A 20705-nucleotide genomic window follows, 5' to 3' on the forward strand; every position below is an offset into this window, starting at 1 on the left:
TCCCCGGGGCCGTTCACCGGTCGCCGACCAACAACCAGACAAAATGGCGTCGTCTCGACTCCTCACGCCGGGCTCTTAAAGGAGCCGCAGCACCTCAGGCCTGGCGACCGGTGGAGACGACGAGCGGTCGGCGGAGGAAGGGAGGCGGGAGGGAAGTGCGTTGGGAGCCGGTGCCTCCGCTCGGAGTCGCCCAGAGGCCGCCCTGCCTGCCACTGCCCCGGCGAGCGGGAAGCGGCGTTACCATGTCAACGCAGGTAATCAAAGCGGCGGCCTGAGGGGAACCGCCCTCGGCGGGAACCGGGATCCCCGTTCAGCGCGTACCGGGATTCCCGGGGTACTCTCCGGGGTACCTCTCCTCACTGCGGGCTGGGGCGCGGTGCTGCCCCGCAGCCCGGCCCCGCGGAGGGAGCTCAGCCGGGGGGTCGCGGTCCTGTCAGGGGCGGGGAGCGGGCGGTGGCTCGGCGGTGGCGGATGGAGCTGCGGCGGGTGCGCGGCCGTTAACGGGGAGGCGGGAGGGAGGGACCGCCCCGGGGGCCCGCGTGCCCCCCGCCGGGCTCGGGGCTCCCCCGGGGGCTTCCCCCGGGCAGGTCCGCTCGGCGCTCGGCCCACCCGGCTCTAACCTGAGAGGTGTGGGGGTTTCAGTGCAAAACCACAATGTGTTCTCAAGGAAACGCTTTAAAATGCCCAGCTGCTCTCTTTAAATATGACGAAACTTCCCCAAAATAGCTTTCCATTAGCTCACCGCTGTCTTCCTGCCCCTTCCAGTCTCAGGTTCCCGGCCTCGAATGAGTTGTGCCTCCACGTGTTGGGCAGAAGAGAGCGGCTATTTCGGGGGAAAAAAAATCGATTTTCATGAAGAAAATCAACTCAGGACACAATGTAATCCCTCATATAGCTCAAAGCTCCCTTAAAAGCATATATTTATCTTCTGGAATGCCCTAAAATGTTCTTTTTTTTTTTTTTTTTACTGGGTCTAGGTTTTTGTAAAAACGTGTCCCTCGAAGACCGTTCCTACAAGGACTTTAATGCACAGAACATGCACATGATGCTTGTACGCTTACCCCAGGGAAATGTGTTCGTCTCTGGGGAAGCTTCTGTTAACATATTCTGGAATTTCCCAGGCAGTCACAGAATAACTTGTTTGCAGAAAGGGAACACTGATGGAATGCTAGCGCTAGACTGATGTATTTTTTTTTTCCTCTGTTGCCTTTTTTTGCTTGTATTTGCTCTTCCAGCTGCACAGTGGGTGATTTTCTAGCTTTGGTAAAAAACAATTGGGATCCTAGTCCTCTCCTTCTGTCCTGTGCCAACTATGTTGGTCAGAGTTGAGAGTATCTCCAGACCTGACAGGTTTTGTGTAAGCCGTGAATTGCGGGACAGTTGCTAAAGTGAGTTGGAAACCAGGAAGCAGTGCAGCCGGTTCCTGGTGGTGTGCTCTAGAATGGTGTAAATAAAGACGTGTACACTGTTCCTCCAAATACGCATTAGCCCGTGAAAACTGGAAGCTGTCACCCTTTGGAGAATTGGCTTAGATGTGGGGTTTTTGGCACCATATCATTGCTGGAAATATTTTCTTATGCTAAAAAGACAATGTTGTTGGCACGCAAACCACTAAGATTTAGCCGTATGTCCAGACTGATGTTTATTTCCGTTCTTCCAGATATTCATCAAATGATATTCTGTATTTTTGGCAATGAAGAAAGGCTCGGTAAGAAAAGCATTATGTAGAAAACCACAGATACAGGCTTCTCGGACACCTAGTCCAATGTCTCCTGTCAGTTCAAGTACCAGGTCACCGTCTCCTCTCAGCCAACAGACATCTCCATCTGCTTGCAAAAGCACAGAGCGGAGGCGCCAACAGCTTGATATTACAGCAGAAAATGTCAAAGCTGCTTTTGAGGATACGTTTCATAAAGGTATTGTATAAATAACTGCTGGTATAAAAGTACATAGTAAAAGTCTAACAAGCCAGTGCTCTGTGAACTGTATGATTAAAGATGTATGATATGTTGGAAAGAACCCTGAGAAATTTGCTTTCATCTCTTGGCACTCAAATGTGGAAATGACAGTAATGAAAGCTGAGTAGAATAATGAGACTTTTACTCCTTATACTGTGTGCCGGGGGGAAGGCTGGCAAAGAGAGACGCACGCTGTGGCTTTTTCAAAAGGTTTATACCCACTTACTCTCACATGCCATTTCCTGTCAGTGCTTGTGCTGTGCTGGTACTTCTCCTCCCCCATCAGGGGGAATAATTTTCAATATTTTCCCAGTATTCAGTGTGAAGTAAAAGACTTAATACAAAAATCATGAATTCTTTCACTACTGAAGGCAGTTTCTCTGTTTAATTTCAGATGAAAATGGTGTTAGTGCAGGAGTTAGGTACATTACTGAACCCTTCATAAAAGGTCTGTCAAAACAAGAAAATTTGGCATATATAAGCTCACTGAATCTTTCTTCCCCAAAGGATGCGGACAAGAAATTTAAGGTAAGTTATTGAAAATAACTGGTAACTAAACAAAATAAAAAAAAATTGTTTGGTTAGTAAAGGTGTATTTTTAAGTGGATGTAAACAGCTATATTCTGTTAGCCTAGTTCTACAAGCAGCTTCTGTTTAAAAAACCAGCTAAACCCAAACAAAACCCAAAAAACCTGTCAGCAGACGCTTGTGCAAAATAAAAAAAAAAAGAAGTTAGAATGAAGTTCCATTTTTGTAATTTCGTATCTTTTGGATTCTGCTGTGTTTTGGTGGTGGTGTTTTGGTTGGGTTTTTTGTGTGTTTTTTTTTTTTTTAATGGCTTGTTCCCTTTTGTGTAGATGAGACTGGTCCACTGTAAATTTAAAATCAAGTTTTCCTCTTCCGACACTATAGAAGGATGTACCTAAAGCAAGGTTTTAGAATGCAACAGTGAAACTGATCAATAATATATTAGAATACTTTGTATGTTTTAATTAACAGGTGGTTGTTAAAAATAGAAATCTGCCTTTGTATTTAAAAAAATCTGCAATGCTAAGAGGTTAATTCTCTGTTCTTCAGTACATAGAAAATTTGGAAAAGTGCTCTAAACTAGAGACACTAAATCTTAGTAACAACCAGATAGAGAAGATTGAGAAGTTGGATAAACTGATGAAGTTGCGTGAACTCAATTTGTCTTGCAACAAAATCAGGTAAGTTAGAAACACTGATGGTCTGGTAAGCACAGATAAAGTTGACATTCTCTTACTGTATAAGTGGGTTCTCTCACGGGTGTAAACAGTTAAGGTGAATTTCCCATCAGTTGTATATCAAGACTAACAGGTGAGATCATCTTAAAAAGCATCAGCTCTTGAGTAACAGGAGAACTAGTTCTGGGAGATGCTGTTAGTGAACCATGACTGCAGTTGAACTTGTTTTCTGGGAAACCAAGCCAGAAACGCAAGTTTCCAGTTACCATAATGAAGAGGGTACAATAACCCAATTAAATGCATTAAAAATGTAATTAAACTTTTACTGCATATTATTATGGGTAATACAACGAGTTTTCTTTTAGGAGAGGAAGCCAAATGGGCTTGATCAGGCAGGCCCTAAACTCACTAAATATTAATAGCTTTTTCACTTTCACTGTTCTGAGAGTGTGGTATCTTTTCTGAGTGGTGTAAAAGCATTGAAGGGTAATGGTTCAGGTAATAGCAAAATTCTTTGTTTCCTTTAATTTTTCTGTTACTGAATAATGATCTTGCCATGAGACTGACCTTGCAGGAGAGAAGCTGCAGTTTCAGTAGAGAAGTTAACAATAGATGCCGTCATTTCTACACATTGTGTTTGCAAAACTTTTTCTCTCAACAGAAATTGAAGAAGTCAGAGTAGCTTTTAGCTACTGCCCTGTGTTTTCAGCCTTCAGTTATATACAGTTGGTTCCTACTCAAAAAATTGTATGTTCTTGGGAGAAGAAGAACCAATTTTACGTATTAAAATGGAATTAACACACAGTAAAAAAAAAAAAAAAAAAAAAATTGAAATGAAGTTATGTAAAAGTTAAGGTTTTACCACAGTGAGCAAGGAAGTCTTGCGGCAATTTTTTTTTCTTTTTGTCTGAATGTAATACTTGGAAGTAAGCTGGTGTAATTTAATTTGAATAGTGAATCCATGGCAGTACCCAATGGTTTTTGCTAATACCTTGAATGATAACTATTTGAGACAGATTTTGCTGTAGTTTATCCATAATGCCTCCATTACACTCTAGAGTTGCTATGGTTCATGGTAAGTTATGTTTTTCTTCTTATTTTCAGTAAAATTGAAGGTATAGAACATCTGCGGAATCTACAAAAGCTGAACCTTGCAGGGAATGAGATTGAGCATATTCCTGTGTGGGTAGGGAAGAAACTGAGATCTCTGCGCATCCTTGACTTGAAACAGAATCAAGTGTCATCAGTAAGTGATTATAGTTAGGAACAATAATTGCTCAGAATGTTTTCATGAAGTGAACTGGTATATTTATTTACACTGACGAACTTACTCTGAATAATTGCTGAGTGTCTTTCCACAAAGTGTGTTGTGAGCCTAATAAAGCTGTTTATCAGAAAAACTCTCATTTTGTGCCAGGTATTCAAAACATAAACCTATACGATGTTGTTCAGGAAAGTGCAAGTTTCTGGAAACCTAGTAACAACTTGGTGAAAATATGGTGTCGCTTATTGTAAGTTAATTATATAGTTTTGGAGACCCGTAAATAATCTATTTGATTATATTTTAGGACATAATTAGATTTACTTCTGTGGTCCAGGTTAATTTCCATGTTTTGCAGCTACTAAAGGATGTTTGTGAAATGAAATCACTTAATACAAGGAGTTGTGCTATTTAGGGGGAGAGGTGAAGGAGCTTTATTTGACTATTTCTCATGATAAAAGCTCCATTTTCTTCTATATCTGGCAGAATGGAAGGTTATATATATGCGCAGGCCTTGTTTTCTTGAAATTTCCGAGGTCGAGCTTGATGAAATTTGCCCTCTTTGCAGTGTTATTTTTTCATAGAAGAAACAATTTGATTTTAGGAAGTTACTTTAGTCATAGTTCTCTGTATTTTGGTAGGTGTTTAGAGATTCCACTTTAGCATCAATGTTAATAGATCCTTTGAGATGGATCTAACATAAAAGATTCCATACAATCAGAACTTCAGTAATGGGGGTTTAATTGCTCTTGGAAGGATGTCTAATCATTGTTCCATTTATCTTTGTTTTAGCTCCATGATATAGCTAAACTAAAGCCTCTACAAGAGCTGACTTCTCTGTTCCTTGCGGATAATCCGGTTGTGAGTCTGCCGCACTACCGCTTGTACACCATATTCCACCTGCGAGCACTGGAGAACTTGGATGGACAGCCAGTAACGAACCACGACAGGCAGGAAGCTCTAGAGAGGTTCAATTTAGGTAATTGTGATATATTAGAACTATAGCGAATGACACCACGTTTAAGTTTAGATGGAAAAGATTTGAGTGTTTCTGTTACTTCGTTTTTCAGAAGAGATAGAAAAATTAGAAAGAGAGTTGGAAAACACAGTAAAGGAGCTGGAGAACCTTAAACTTAACCAGTCCAAAGTACTTGAGCAACTTCGCCATCAAGATGAGGTGAACAAATCATTAAAAGAAAAGACTTTGCAACAGAAACAAAGCTACGAAGATATACAAAGGGACCTGGACACTAAAAATGAATTGGTAAGATAATCACTTGCAGTAAGTAAATATTTGGAATAGTTTTGTTGTCAGAAACAGAGTCGTCAATGTGAGAGTTCACATGGCTGGAGATTTATATTTAAAATTGAGAGACAAAACTTAATTACTTCAACTTTTAGAGAGTTGTTATTCCTTGACCAGTTCTTCAATATTATTTCTGTGCAAAATGTAAGTATATGGAACCAGCCATCAGTATTGCACTTGTAATTTATAGTTCAGAGTAACTTATTTGTTTGTCTCTAATAGTTTTGTCTTGTTTGTTTAAAATTTTGTCAGTTGATGACAGGTTAAGTATCCCCTAGCTGCTAAATTGCTGATGTACTGAATCTCCTGTGTTGTTCGGACTTCAAAGTGCTGCTGCAATAAGGGAAAAGATGCTTTTACAAAACCAAGATGTGCATACAAGTTGCACGTCAGTAATACCCCTTGATTATTATTTTGGATAATGTCCATTAGTTTACTTTATTCACATCATCCTAAAATCTGAAGTTCGACAAGTATCTTTCATCGGTAGGTATAAAAAGCAAGAGAAGTCCTGTTTACTCGAGAGTGCTCGGTTGTGAATGACCTGATGGAAACTTAATACATGGCTTTTATCTTGCTTGTTAGACTTTTCCTTTAAAATTTTCTCCTTTAGAATCTCTATAGCTAATATTTCTATAGCTGCTTTATCCTTCAGAATCTCTGTAGCTAATATTTCTATAGCTGTTTCTTCTGTGAACACAGACACTAACCAGCAGCCTGTTTCTGAAATGTAGTTTTCAGTATAGTGACATTTAGCAGCATATATTTTGCAGCTTAACCCCCTCTTGCCCTTTGGATGACCGACTTTGCTCGCTTCTTTCTTCCTTCAGCTGGTGTATGGGTTTGTCACAGTTCCCTTTCCGCAGAGCCTTTATTCCTCACTAAAGGTAGCCCCACTGTGCTCCTGGGTTGCATGGTTATTTTTATTTCTAGGATTTATTTGCATGTTTACTGAAGTAGGAACATTTGTATAAAGTGTTCCAGTGGGACTTCATATTCACTGTGGGTTTTGGATACAATTTTCTTGGTCTTTTTTTTTTAAAAATTTTCTCTGAAACAGTTACTTTTTGCATGACATATATCAGTTTCAAAATCTTTCTTTAAGCCTTTCCTTTATTCCAGTCTGTTCTGTTTCTTTTCCTCCATTAGTCCTGCTTTCCACTGTCTATTGGAGTTTTGCTGCATGTTCTCCCTCAGGTATTGAGCGTGAAAAGTTGATTTAAAAAGAAATCACATGATGGACCTTTATTTAAAAAGAAACTCAAAACCTAACTAGGTCAAGTTTAAGCTAAAATGAAATGCACAGGCTCTATACACTTGCCAATTGAGATGTTGTTTCTTTTACAGTGTTAATATTTCTAACTGCTCATTAGTAGCGGTAAATTCATTTGCTATTTGGTGCAGATTTTGCTAAAGGATTATACCCAAGTTACTTTTCATCCTAAACTAGTGGCAAATTTACTTTCAAACCTTTGTGCGTAAACTTGAAAGGCCTTTCATGTGATCATTTGTGTTACATTAATTGTGGAGTTCTTGTCTACTCTTAGTCATATTGTATCTTGTAATAAGTTGCACTTTGTGGTATTCTTTATCCAAAATACACCATCTTAACTTTTTCTGATGTGAACTTTGTTTCAAAGCTAATGTCTTTGCTATGCTCTCTGCTGAATTGAAGTGCGTGTGATAATAATGACACTTGAATTAATGCAACTTAATTTGTTTACTCGTTTGTTAGTTGAAGCAGAAGACAGTGGAGCTGACTCGAGCTTGCCAGAAGCAGTATGAATTGGAGCAGGAACTGGCATTTTATAAGATTGATGCAAAATTCGAGCCATTAAATTATTTTCCATCAGAGGTACTAATTTCGAAATAATGGATCTTTTCATTACTGAACAATTTTTTTAGGTTACACTTGGGTGAAGTTTAAATGCAACAATGTAATGGACTAAGTATAATCTATATTACTATGAAGCCTAAAATTCCTCCAGTTAAACATCCACTTGCATGACCCATTTGCAACAAACTGATCATACCCCAATTTGGTTTGTTCATTAATTCCATTATAAAATAACAAGAGCGCTCAATGCCAAACACATGAGATGTAGACGGTTTTCTTCTAATTTTTCTAATTTCAAATTGGTTTTCTTTTCCGTGCTTGTTAAATGTATATTATGAGTTGACTGCAAGCATACTTCTGAGGGAGATATAAAGACATATTACTTCATCCATTTCAGGATGTTGAACTCGATAATGTACCTGGTGAAAGCCCCTACATTGGTAAGGCCAGGTATAAAAGAAATATGTTTATAGGAGAAGGCTACATTGCTAACAAAGCTCAGCAGGTGGAGATTGGGAAAATGCAACTGGATGATGATTTGTGCAGGAAACCCCAGCTGAAACTGCAGCTACAAGCGCTAGATGAACTACTAGAGGGTAAAGAAAAAAAGATTCATTCAGGTAAAACCTTAATTTTTATCAAATAAAAATTAAAATATGTACACTGGTGTAGCTTATTCCACTGATTAAATACTTGATGCGTATTTAAGGTAAGAAAAGCCGTAGTGCATCAAAGCTGTAAGTGCTGTAATTTCTAAACACTGTCCTTGGTGCAATTTGGGTCAATACCATTACAGCTCCTGTTTGCTATTATTTTAAGGTAACAGGATGAAAGGATTAAACGTTATTGAAGAGAGAATGCTAGGGAGTTTTCATATTTGATGCATTAATTGTGTAAGACTCATTAAAAAAACATGAGATACTTTTTGAGAAACCAGAATGTATTAGCTTTGATTATGACTGTTTTAAGAAAATGCATTCTGATTAATGTGTTAACAGAAAATATGTGTATTGATGTTATACAGAATATTATAATGTATTTTGTGGGGTGGTTTTGTTTTCGTCTGTAGCACAAAGAAGATTAGAAGACCTGCAAAGTGCAATAGGAAACGCAGAGCAACAAGTTTTGAAAGTAACAGGGGAACTGCAACAATTGGAGGATGCTCTGGCTCAGAAAAAGGTACATAAAGAGGTTGCTACGTGAATAGCAAGGGACCAGGATCTTCCATATTTTAACTTAAGAAGTTGTAACTGTGGGAGGGGAAAAACAGACATTCTAGATAGTCTTCTTAGGGCTGCAGAAAGAATTATACAGGAGACTTTTGAAGTATTGTCTGAAAACCCTTGAGGATGATGGTAAAGATGAGGGTTCTGTTGTTGCCTGGGGTGGTAAACTAATGTTATGAAATGTCTAGTTACCATAAGCAAACTGTCTATTTTCTCTTTTTGAGAAAATCCTATTTTTTTTTGTTTTCTTATGAAAGTAAAGAAGATTCAAAACAATGAATAGATGATTTTTAGGCAACCTGTTAGGCAAAACTAGCAGTCTTATTTAACTTCTTAAAATGTTCTTGATCAGCTGTGTATTTCCAATCAAACTATTTTACCCAACGTCCTAATTCTGTCTCCAGATTTCACAGGCCAACAAGGAAGGTCTTGAACAGCAGCTGAGTGAAAAGATAGGAATCCTGCATCAGCTACGCAAGGAGGTTTTAGACCTGGAAAAGCAAATGGAGAAACAGAAAAGAGAAATAGGGAAAAAACAGAAAGAGCTTGAAGACTTGCAGAATTCTCTTGCTTGTATAAATCCTAAAGATCCAAGACATGTAAGTAAAACTGAAATCTCAAGTTTTTATGTAGTGCGTATATTCACGTACTGAGAACTACTAGTAAAGGCTATGTTAACAGATTGCTGTGCCTATTTCATGAACTATATATTCTTTTGCTATTTATCAATTTCTTTAGCTGTTATAATTTCAAAAACATACAACTCCTCACGATTTTAAAAAACAACTTTGGTAAAACACTTGGGCAACTGATTTTCAAGGCAGTTTCTGTACGACACGCTAAGAACTAGATCTTTATGCTTTGCAAAAACATGCTGTGCAGATCCTCTGAGACGATTTCTGTGTAAGAAATCTTTGTTGCATCTGTTAGTAGAACCTGGTCTTCAGGTTTTTTAAAGGTCTGTGTAACTGCTACAGGCCTATCGCTGAAGTCCTGCTTTGTCAGGGAATTCTTGCATTGGCAGAAAAGTCTCTTTGCAAGAAAAACTGTCTGGGGTGGCAGCTGCAGCTGACCTGGCTGAAGTGGTGACAGCTCATATTAATATTCCAGCCTGTGAAGTGCAGACAGCTGAAGGCAGCAGCAGCCTTGGCTTTCTGAAGTAATCCAGCATCCTGAAACTAGAGTCAATTTTCAATGAATCATTCAAATTCTGCAAAGATGCATACAGCCTTTTTGGTGGGGACTAATGCCCTTTCTCTGCTGTCACATACAGTCCTGTCATTAGCAACAGATTTGAAAAGGTCTCGGAATTACGTCTTACAGGGCTGGGGCAAAGCCCCAAGAAGAGCTCCAGCTCTAGCTTGATAGTCTTGGTTTTTTGATGTCCGGGGAAGCAAGACCTTTGATTTCTGAGTTATTAACTGGTGCGAGTACAGCAAGCGTTTATTGACATTTGAAATCAAAACGAAATAGCCTTTTTAAAAAGCAGATGTATTTTTAAATGAGAGCTTCTCAGACCAGCTCGATGCTTTTAAGCACACACAGAGTTTTCCTGCTTGGCTCCCGTTTTCAGCCGAGCCCTGCAGACACTTTTAAAAAATGCACGTTTCCCCAGCTGTAAGCACCGGGCGGGCCGTGGCGGCTCCGGGCGGGCTCCCAGCGCCGCGGGCCCGGCCCCCCCAGCGCTTCCTCGCTTGGCGCTGCGGGGCGGGAGCGGCGGGAGCCCCGGCCCGGCCCCCGCGGGGCTGCGGGGCCGCTGGAGCCGCCGGGGCCGGGAGCCTGGGGTGGGAAACTCCGCTTAACTGCTGTGTGCGCGGGGATTGCGGGTCTGGCCTCGCATGAATTCTCCATCAGGGGTGGGGCGGTTCGCTCCCGATACCGCAGGAAGAGGAGACAAAGGCAGAGCTGTAAGTGTTTGGCTTTTTCCAACCGCGCTCTGGGGACGTTCGGCAGCTGCAGCGAAATGACTCAGCAGCAGCAGCACCTCTGCTCGGGCTCCACTTGTTGAAATGTCGCCGTTCAAAGCCGAGCGGTAGTTTGTCTTTAACAGGGGGACGAGTTGAATTGTACTAGTGCGAATATTAAAAATAACTTCCGGTTTAATCTGTTAAAAATTCAGAAAGCTGTTTTGTACCCATGGCTCTCGGTATGGAAGGAACTTTATCAGTGATTTTCCAGAGAACTTGTATTTAAAATTTCTACTGCTAGGTCAATTTTTAATTTTTTTCGAGTAGTAAGAAAAAGATGCTGTTTACCACGGCAGTGTAATTCTGAGGTTTTCTAAGTTTTCTGGCATTTGAGCTGTTTGAGTCATTTCATACAAGTGAGGAACAGATAGCACTGCGTTGTGTTGATAACCTAGTTTTGTGTACAGCTGTAACAATCGGCTACATTCATACTGAACGCATGAAGTCCTGACCAAAATCTGTGTGAGCTGCAGCTACAGTGTATTTCCCAGAAATATATATTTAAAAAAAATGCTGTAAGTAAATCTTTGCTATAAAGCTGGCCTGACTTGCTGGTTCGTTGGAGTATTTTCCTTTGGGCAGTGACCTGACATGTTCTAAAGCATCATCTGCTCTGAAGGCAATGCAGGATGACAGGTCTAAAGCTTCTGGAGAAAATCATGTTTGTTCTTGACTGAAAGAGGAAATGAGTATAACAAAAAGTAAAGGCAGGAGGAAAGGTGGTAGCCATGAGTAATAATTTATAAATGCAGGCTTTATTCATCACGCTGGGGTGAGGGGGAGACTACACAGATTGTTTGCCTATATGGAGTTCTTTGTGCAGCAGTAACGAGGAAAAAAAAACCAAAACAAACCACCACCAAGCACGAAAACATAAGCTGCACTTGTGACTTTTACTGCCAGTAGTAAGACACTGCAGAACTGAGCTAAAATGTTAACTGGACTTTTAAAATCTGTATTGATGTTATCCCACTTTACCTTTCCCACTGTTAATTTACAGGTTCACATGAAAGGTCAAAAAGCAAGTAAAGAACAGCAGTTTGATGTCATGAACAAACATTACAAACAACTCGAGAGTCGCCTGGACGAAATGCTCTCTAGGATTGCCAAGGAAACTGAGGAAATCAAGGACTTGGAGCAACAGCTTACTGATGGTAAACGCGTCTTTTTATTTTACAGTCTTTCTTGTGTTCAGGATAACATGACAATTGATTTGAGGATTCAGTTTTGTTTATCTTTGTTTAAATAAAGTACAGAATGTGTAGGAAAAGGTTGAGAAACTATTCTTAACTGATCTAGGAGACCTTTTCTTAAGGCGAGGGGGAAGTTTTGGAAACTGACTTATTTAGTTCATTGACTTAATTAAGAAAGGCAGTTTTGTTTGTTTTGTAAATAAGTGTGTTTACTTAACTATCTCAAATGTCTGTGTTTCCGCAGGTCAAATAGCAACAAATGAAGCACTGAAAAGGGATTTAGAAAGTATTATCCTTGGATTACAGGAATACCTGGGAAGTGTTAAGTGTCAGGCAAAACAGGCCAATGATGAATGTAAGGAGTTGCGGAAGGATAAAGAGTCTTTGCTACAAAGATTGGCAGATCTAGAAGAGGAAAGAAACAACCTGGAAATAGTTGCCATGGATGCAGAAAATATGAGAAAAGTAAGCCTTAATACTATACTTCTTTCCCAATTCAGATACCTAGGAATAAACTTAAAAAAAAAAAAAAAAAAAAGAAAAAGCCAAATGTCCTAACTGTGAATAGCAAAGCACAATGTTTTTATTTGGTAACTTCACTTAGATGTGCCCACACACACTAAGAACAGAATTTGGCCTTTCAAACCATTGGCAAGAGACGCACAGTAAATCTGTACTTTATGGAAGATGTTTCAGAAACACAGGCTTCACCTTTCAGGCGTTACTAAAAATGGATTTGCAGTCTGCATCACAGTGAATTGCGTTAGTGAAAATGGGAGGGTAGCCGAGGATGTGCGTGTTATTATTTGTGTCTGTCCTATCAGCCAGTTACACACAGAGCTGTTTTAGTGTCCTGGTAAGTTTTATGTAAATCTTAATGCCAGAGACAAATATGTATCACTTCAAGCTACATTGTTCTAATTTGAGCGTAGATTTTTGTACAGTCCGTTACAGCAGCATCACTGACCTGACTTTGTAGTAGTGCTGCCTAACTGTAAGTTTTAATATTTAGTGATTAGGGTTAATGTCTCTTTTTTGATCTATTTGTTTTCACATCGATGCTGAGTTCCAGAGTAACAGAGGAAGAGGGGCAATGTACTCTAAGAAATTCTGGCTCTCCTGTGTGCGTATTTCTAAAATAAATTTAAAATTCCAGGAAATTACAATGCTACAAGGCGCACTGCAAGAGCAGCAAGAAATAAATGAAACGCTTAGAGACGCACAAGGGGACATCACTGCCTACGAGGCTGAACTGGAAGCCCAGCTAAGAGACAGAGACATTGAAGCCAAGCAGCAAAAAGAAGAATTGGAAAGACTGAAACAACTTAGCCAGGTAAGAACAGAGCTCTTACAGTGCCAGAGGGATAATAAACCCCCAGACGAGGGACAACCAAACTTTCCTCCACTGATGGTTTTGGAGATGTTGCAATATTGTTATAGTTTTAAGAAATACAGCTGTTGAGTATTTGGGTGACAGGTTGGAGTCAGGGATATTAATCTGAAGTTTTTCTGTGCTCGTAGATGGAACTGTCAGCCCTGCAAGCTGAACTTGAAAAAGAAAGGCAAGCCTTAGAGAATGCTCTGACCAAAGCACAACTAGCAGAAGAGAAGGAACAACAGAATTATAAGCTCCTTTCTCAGTTCAAACAATTGCAGGTGAAGTATTGCCTTTAAAAAGTTAACTGGTAAGCGGTACAGAAACACCTCTGCTTAAATAGAATGTCACAGATCAGTGCCTCATCTTTATTGACTAGAAACTGAGTGTTTATCTTCCTAAAGCTGCTGAAGGGCTCAATCAACAGCATTTCTCCAGGCAAGAGTGATATACAGGGTTCAACATCTTGAAAATATGGCCTGCAAATAAACCCCCTTCATTCCTGAACTGGCATTTAAATACTTTTCAACATAAAGGAAACTGAAAGGCAAAGATTGGGGTTTCTTGTTTTGTTGTTGATACTGGTTCAGACCACACTGATAAAAACGTTTGGACTCTTTTATTTTAAAAAACAGAAAAAAACCAAAACAAGACCACCAACAACCAAAACCCTAAAACAGATCTAGGAATTAAAAATTCTAGCTCTTATCATTTGTGCATTTGTTTGCTTATGGTTGCGTGGGCGTGTTTTTGTTGTTGTCTTTTTTAGGGAGACAATAATCTCCTGAAACAACAGCTTAAAGATCTTCAGAATCAGCTAAACCATGCGGTTGGGAACTTGATTCATCCTGAGGAAGTCTTAGCTTGTATAAATGAACTCAAGCAACAGCTTCACACAGGAGCTGGAGAGATTCAGTAAGTAAAACAAAAGTACAAACTGTTAGATTTGTGCAAATACATGTAAATACATGAGAGCAACCAGGTGCATATGCTGCATCCCACTGAGTGCAGCCTGGAGCAGTTCAGACCTGAGCTTCAGCGCCCTGTGGTTGTTGAGAGTGTCACCTCAGCCCAGTAATTCCATTACTGAGGGAAAGGACATTCAGTGCTGCGCCTGATTACATTTACACTGGATGTCTGAAACTTGCACTATTATATTAGGCTTCATTATTTCGGTATCTGGTATCGCAATCACTGTTTTCTGTCTTGGAACCTGGATTGTTTCTCTTTCAGATGTCAGAATTCAGGTGATGTTTTAGGGAAAAGCCTTGCAAATCTGCAGAAAGAATTGAATGACATGCTTGCTGATGCTCAGAGGGAAAAAGAGAATGCATGGGCTAGACAGAGGCAATTGCAGGAAGAAATGGGATCCCAGCAGGAAAAACTGGAAGAAGTACAGGAGAAATACAGACAGGCACGTATCGAAACAACAAAAACAAGAGTAAGACAATTTCAGCCAGTAACCTCCTTGACAGCTCACTATACATACTAATACCAAAATAAACCGAGCACTTTAAAAATGTAATAGTTCAGTGGCAAAGCAGTTCTTTTTCCTTTCTTTTCTGGTACAAAGTATACTGGTAACTGCACTTCCCAAAAAGTTATTTCTCTTCTATAAATCATTAAAATAGGGTGGCTTTTTGTTGAAAAACTAGATATTTCTGGCTGCTCATTCTAACTTATTTCACTTCTAGGTTAAAGCTGAAAACAAGCAGAATAAGAACAAGGTCCATCAGTTGGAGAATGAAATTAAACATTTACATGAAAAAATAAAGAGCATGGAAGAAATTCAGGGCCTTGCTGAGCAACAACTCCAAGAGGCCGATGAAGAGAAAGAGAATATTCTTGCTCAACTGGAGGATTTAGAGAAAAGGGTAGGAATGAGTGAGGACAAGTCTGTGCACTGTGTTTGCTCACAAAAAGAAGATGCAGAAACTTCTGAATTATTTTGCTTTCTAAGATAGATCGAATACATGAAGGAATGAAGAGATGAAATATAACACCTTTATTTTTCTTAACTTTTATTGGTTGTCCTTGCTTTAGGGTTTGTTTTTTGTTTTCCTGTTACTTCTGTGCATAAAATAGAAAATGAGATACGCGTGAAGGACAAAAGTCATACCAAGAGAAAGCCTTTCTTCCATGCTGCTTTTTACTTAAAACTTATAAAACCTTTTGTTTTCCCGGTTTCAGAAAAAGAAGGAAGATGCCAGGGCACAAATGCAGTTTGTCAGTCTGGATAAAGAACTGAAGGAATTAAAGAGAGCAGTCGTCACTTCAGATAAACTGGCAGCCACAGAGCTCTCTATTGCTAAAAATCAGCTGAAGGCTCTTCATGGGACTGTTCTCAGAATTAATGAGGAGCGAGCTGAGGTAAATCAACGTTGATCATTAATTGCTTGTATATAAGTAGTGCTTTCTAGCGCCATCAGAATGGGAACGGTCCTGGTGTTAGAAGGCGATGGAGAGGCAAGTTTAGCCTCTTACTAACTGAAAGTCAAACTATAGATTATACAATAAGATAGAAAAGCAGAAGAAGGGACCGTGGAAGTTCTTACGTTTCATGTTTTTAAAACTAGGAACCATTTTTGGCTACATGTAACATCTCCTCTGTTGAAACACTGTAAAGTTAAAGGAGAAACATTATTTTACATAAACTTTTCTAGTTTCTGGAATTCTATAACAGACAAGTGCTGATGCTTCGTATTAGTCAGCTTTTCACAAAGCTGCTTGAGACATCTGCAAGCTTGCAAAGTATTCCTGCAAACTAAAGCTCAAACTCAAATTTCAATTTCAGGAGATTGAGGAAGCCGAAGAATTCTGTGCAGAGGCAGCTCGTGCAGCTCGGGATCTCACCAGAGCAGAAGCAGAAATAGAATTGTTACAACAACTCCTCAAAGAGAAGGAAGAACAAGTGGGTTGCAATGCTGTTTGCTCTGTATTGTATGAGGAGGATGAAACACTTGGATATATTAGTTCCATGAGTTTCTGAAAATGCCGTATTTAGAGGTGTCCATCCTGCCCGTTTTCCTCACGCTTTCCCAAGTCACGATGTTCTTTGCTCCCTGACTTTTGCCAAAGAACAAAATAAAACCCTCACTGACTCCAGTAGGGACTTTTAAGGAAAACTATCACCTGTTCACTTAAATACCTTTATGTGAGTTTCTGTGAGCCTTGGTTATGTGAGGGGTTGGGAAGAACAATTCTGTTGCATGACAGTGGTGCAGGTGTTTTGCTGAATGAGCATTTTTGTAGGGATGGATGGACATGTTTGAAAACATTTAATCACAATGTAATTTCAACTGAAGTGCTTTGCTTTGATTTAAACTTACATTTTAAACAGTTTCAGCATGAAATGGAGAAAGCCAGTGAGAAGACTGTTGCATCAAGCTCTCAGAAGTTCGAAATCGATAAATTAAAAGAAGCTATGGAGCAACAGAAAGCAGAAATTGGACGTTTAAGATGGTTGTTGGATAATATCGGTACAGGTAATTTTTCTCTCTGTTTCTTGTGGGTAAGCATGGACACAGAAGACTTCACTTCTCCATATTTGTTGCTGTTTGATCTGAGAAGCTGTTCAGAGCACAGGAAGTTTATTGTAGGAGAATAAACTGTTTAGGACAGCTGATGTGCCCATGACCTCTGGAAATTTAGTGAAGTTCTGCCTCAGTTGGAAAATCAGAATGGCAGTCTGTTGGTTTTCATTAGTTTGTGTTAACAACTACTTAGAAAACACAAATTGTGTTGTGCATTCCATTTATACGGCTCTAGAACATTGTCAGAGACCTGCATATAAGGAAAAATAAGCATCAGGTACCTGTATATGAACTTGTATTTCTACAATCTTAAAATGACGAACTTGCAGGGACCAGTATATGTCTGCATCGTTATATAATAACATTTAGTTTGTTGCCCTTGGCAATTAATTTTTTTTAGTGTTGTTTCATATTAACAGGGTAACAATAGGGGAAGAGCTTTGAACTGTTACTTTAATGCTGAATGCAGGATTTATGACTTAATTATTTGCCTTATGCCTTTTAAATGGTGATTAATTTTCAGGTAACAAAGATGAAATTGATAACTTACAAGATGAAATTGCAGCACTCAAAAATCTGCTGTCATACCAGAACGATTACATCACCAGTATAGCGGATCCATTGAAAAGAAGGGGATACTGGTATTACATGCCATCATCACAGGTCAGAAATAAAAATCTTGTTATGTGGAAAGTCATTTGATATGGGAAAGTCTATGATAAACTTGCTGGATCTAGGAGGAACTGAAGAAAAAATATCATCTGGTGTATGAGAGTAATACTGAAACACACACAAATGTTCCTGTGTGGGAATCTAGTATATGTAAAATTTTGAGACAGCTGTTCAAAATACCATATTATGAATTCATTTGGGTAAAGGTTAAAAGGGCACATTGCACACAGACATTTTTTGCAAAACAGCATTTGTCTGAGATTAAGAGAAATATTGTTCAAATATCTTTAGTATTCTTTTTAAAGAAGCATCATGGTTGGAAGTAAGAGAAGGCAGAGCTTGTATAGCCTGCTCTTGGAAAAGCAGTGCTTAGCATGTCTGTAACAAATAATCGATTTTACGTGATTTGTTATTTCTAGGTTAGCACGTGTTCTTTTTTTCTTTAGGCTTCAACTCCTGCTTCCCACAGCACAAAAGATTCTGGAGTTTGTTTGCTGTGTTCTGGCACGTCCCTGCCCCGGAGAGGCTGCGGGCAGGACGGGCCGCGCGGGACGGGGGACCTGCCCCAGCCAGGAGGGTGCTGGGTTTACTCACCGCTCAGAAATAGGCCGTACAAAACAAACTCTGGGAAAGGTAAGTCAGCCTCATGGTCTCAATCTTTAGGAGTATCCTAAAGAGGGACTTGCTTTAGAGTTCATAGGGAATTTTTTTATGTGCATGAATGAATTATAAATGCTTGTTACTGTTGAACTCATTATTCAGCTTAAGTAGCATGTCTGACATTTTTGTACTTTACATAATTTAAAATGTCCATTTGAAGAATATCTTTTACTGGAAAAGTGATTTAAAATAACTTTTTTTTTTTTTGGTGAAGATAGAAGAGCAAAAGAAGATAGTGAAGGAAATGAAGAAACTCGTGTTCCCCAAGACCCTCCCTTTGTGCCACCACCCGGTACCGTTATTTACACGGCCCTGCCAGACGGTGCCTCTGTGCCTCAGGGAACGGTGCTTTACGGGCCTCCTCCTCCTGCTTCTGTTGCTCCTGGATCCGTCGTCTCTGGCCCCGCTCCCGCGGGAGCCGCGCTGCTGTACGGGCCTCTGCCCCCAACGTTTGCCGTCCCGCTGGTCCCCATGGGCGTCCTGCACTGCAACGTGCCCGAGCATCACCATTTGGTACGGCCAGAGCTGGCAGCAGCAGCTTTCACCATAGGGAACCGAGTGTGAATGGAGTAGGAGCATCTTTTAACATGTGCTTTCTAAAATAAAAACAAACAAAAATGCAAAAAAAACCCAAACCCTGATTTTCACAGATTAGATTAGTCCAGGGGTTGGTTGGTTGGTTGTTTTTAAAGAAGTCTCTGCTAGGAAGGTTCTGGATCTGAGAGAGCTTGCTGACTCAATCTCCAGTGCTGATTGTCTAGTTTTTCTATCTGTAGCTGTTCTGTGTCTCAGGAGGACTGAAATAGAAAATAGGTCTTAATGTTGTTGTTCTGTTTCCTGTACATAGGAGAGTGAAGTCTCAAGGCTGGAAGACACTGTGTATTATTTAAAGTCTCGGAAATACAAAGATAAACAGTCAGAGGTAGCTGAGCATAAAAGCAAAAAAGAGGTGGAAAAATTGCATCAAACCATTGACGAACTTCTGTGTGAAAGAGAAGAGTTGGAACGTGAAGTAGCAGAGCTACAAAGAGCAGCTCAAAAACATAACAAACGCAAGTAAGAATATTGCACTAGATGCATTTGAAGTAAGTAAGCGGAAATACCTAAAATTTTTCCCAACAAAAGCCAGTTCGGACTCATTTACAATTAATGTAAATGGACTAGAACTTCATGAAGCTCCAGGCAGTTTGTATTTTAATTCCACGTCTTTGTTCCTGACCTTTCAGGGCCTTCATTGAAGGGTATACTGACAACCTGATTGCAGAACTGCAGTTAGAAGAGTCTCTTAAACATCACGAGGATGTTGCCGATGAAATCGAATGTATAGAGCAGACTCTGGTGAAGCGGCGAGCGGAGCTGCGGGAGGCAGACAGGCTGCTGGCTGAGGCCGGAGTGGAACTCGAGAGTGCCCGCGGCAAGGTAAGGAAAGCCATTACTCCAAGTGCAGAGGGATTTACGTGTTGCATTAAGGTTGTTTCAAGCAGAGGATTTTTGTTTGTGTAATCAGTTTATTTTCATTTGGATAACCTGAAGCCTCTTAAAATGCTTCTATTTGAAAATTAGTCGTGGGATAACCTGTGCTAAAAGAAGAGGTTTCAGTCCTTGCCAAAGAGGAGGAAGCTTTTCTGCTCTGGATGAGAGAGGAGAAAAGGTTCACCGTCATGGTCCACAAAGGGAGAAAGCTCAGGTAGAATACTGGAGCCAGGAGTTGATCTTGACAGCTAACCTGCAGGTTAGGGATGTGGAAAGTATGAGATGGGAATGTATTGCCTCAATAATCTTCAATTTTTGCTCTAGACTAAAGATACTCTTCAAAAGTACAATCATGCCAAACAGCATTTGTGCCGTACTGAAACCGAGGCAGAAGAGCTGGAGCGAAGGGCTCAGGAAATGGCCGTTAAACTGGTGAAAGCAGAGCAGCAGTTAAGGTACATGCACTCTTCTTGGGACTTTGTATCGAACGGGGCTGAGGAGAAGAACAAGATTCTTTCAAATATCAAGATAGTGCTTTTGAAGAGGGAGAGCTGTTAAAATGTTAATACGAAAAGGCATAAATGCTTCTTTAGGTTACTGCAGGCAGATACAAGGGATTTAGAACAGCGTAAGAGGGAACAAGAAGGTATTTTGAAGGAAATGAACAAAATGGTGGCTGCAAGAGACTCCGAGTTCCAGTCATTAAACCAGAAGATAGAAATGCTAACTGAAAGGTAAGTATTTGTAATTTACCATAAACTCTAATAGATAAAGATGTTCTTTTCCAGTAAATTACTGCCTAAGGGATTCTTGTTTCTTCTGAATCGTTTTTATTCTCACTGTCAGTCTTCAGAAGCTTCAAGGAGATGTTAAAGTTGCAGAAGGTAATGAAGAACATCACCTTCAGATCCTTAGAGAAGCTGAAAACCTTCTTCAAGGCAAGAAAACTGAACTGGAAGGATTAAAAGATCAGGTAAGGCTTATCTTATCAACTCTGGACTATCAGTTTTGTTGGCTTTGATGTAACTGAAAGCTGGGA

General features: G+C 40.0%; 1 protein-coding gene across 7 annotated transcripts in view; it reads left to right on the plus strand.

Moving 5' to 3' along the window:
• CNTRL (centriolin) overlaps positions 1–20705 on the plus strand; it is a 29461-nt gene continuing 8756 nt past the window's right edge. For 2 of the 7 annotated variants that reach the window (XM_065648285.1, XM_065648291.1), the window contains exons 1-30: positions 721–879; positions 1661–1916; positions 2353–2486; positions 3036–3166; positions 4268–4409; positions 5217–5403; positions 5495–5688; positions 6561–6617; positions 7466–7585; positions 7965–8187; positions 8637–8746; positions 9198–9392; positions 11761–11914; positions 12198–12418; positions 13110–13286; positions 13475–13609; positions 14098–14243; positions 14562–14742; positions 15023–15202; positions 15519–15698; positions 16123–16239; positions 16669–16813; positions 17385–17524; positions 17980–18166; positions 18408–18706; positions 19041–19249; positions 19420–19612; positions 19991–20121; positions 20260–20400; positions 20513–20639. In XM_065648285.1, the coding sequence (XP_065504357.1) occupies positions 1694–1916; positions 2353–2486; positions 3036–3166; positions 4268–4409; positions 5217–5403; positions 5495–5688; positions 6561–6617; positions 7466–7585; positions 7965–8187; positions 8637–8746; positions 9198–9392; positions 11761–11914; positions 12198–12418; positions 13110–13286; positions 13475–13609; positions 14098–14243; positions 14562–14742; positions 15023–15202; positions 15519–15698; positions 16123–16239; positions 16669–16813; positions 17385–17524; positions 17980–18166; positions 18408–18706; positions 19041–19249; positions 19420–19612; positions 19991–20121; positions 20260–20400; positions 20513–20639 (4779 nt within the window). In that variant the 5' untranslated portion in view covers positions 721–879; positions 1661–1693. Of the gene's footprint in view, positions 255–720; positions 880–1660; positions 1917–2352; positions 2487–3035; positions 3167–4267; positions 4410–5216; positions 5404–5494; positions 5689–6560; positions 6618–6879; positions 6928–7465; positions 7586–7964; positions 8188–8636; positions 8747–9197; positions 9393–10530; positions 10701–11760; positions 11915–12197; positions 12419–13109; positions 13287–13474; positions 13610–14097; positions 14244–14561; positions 14743–15022; positions 15203–15518; positions 15699–16122; positions 16240–16668; positions 16814–17384; positions 17525–17979; positions 18167–18407; positions 18707–19040; positions 19250–19419; positions 19613–19990; positions 20122–20259; positions 20401–20512; positions 20640–20705 lie in introns of those variants that run through there. The other 5 variants (XM_065648288.1, XM_065648287.1, XM_065648289.1 and 2 more) reach the window with 5 other exon arrangements.

Source organism: Caloenas nicobarica, chromosome 19 (assembly GCF_036013445.1).
Source record: "Caloenas nicobarica isolate bCalNic1 chromosome 19, bCalNic1.hap1, whole genome shotgun sequence".
Lineage (NCBI taxonomy): Eukaryota > Metazoa > Chordata > Aves > Columbiformes > Columbidae > Caloenas > Caloenas nicobarica.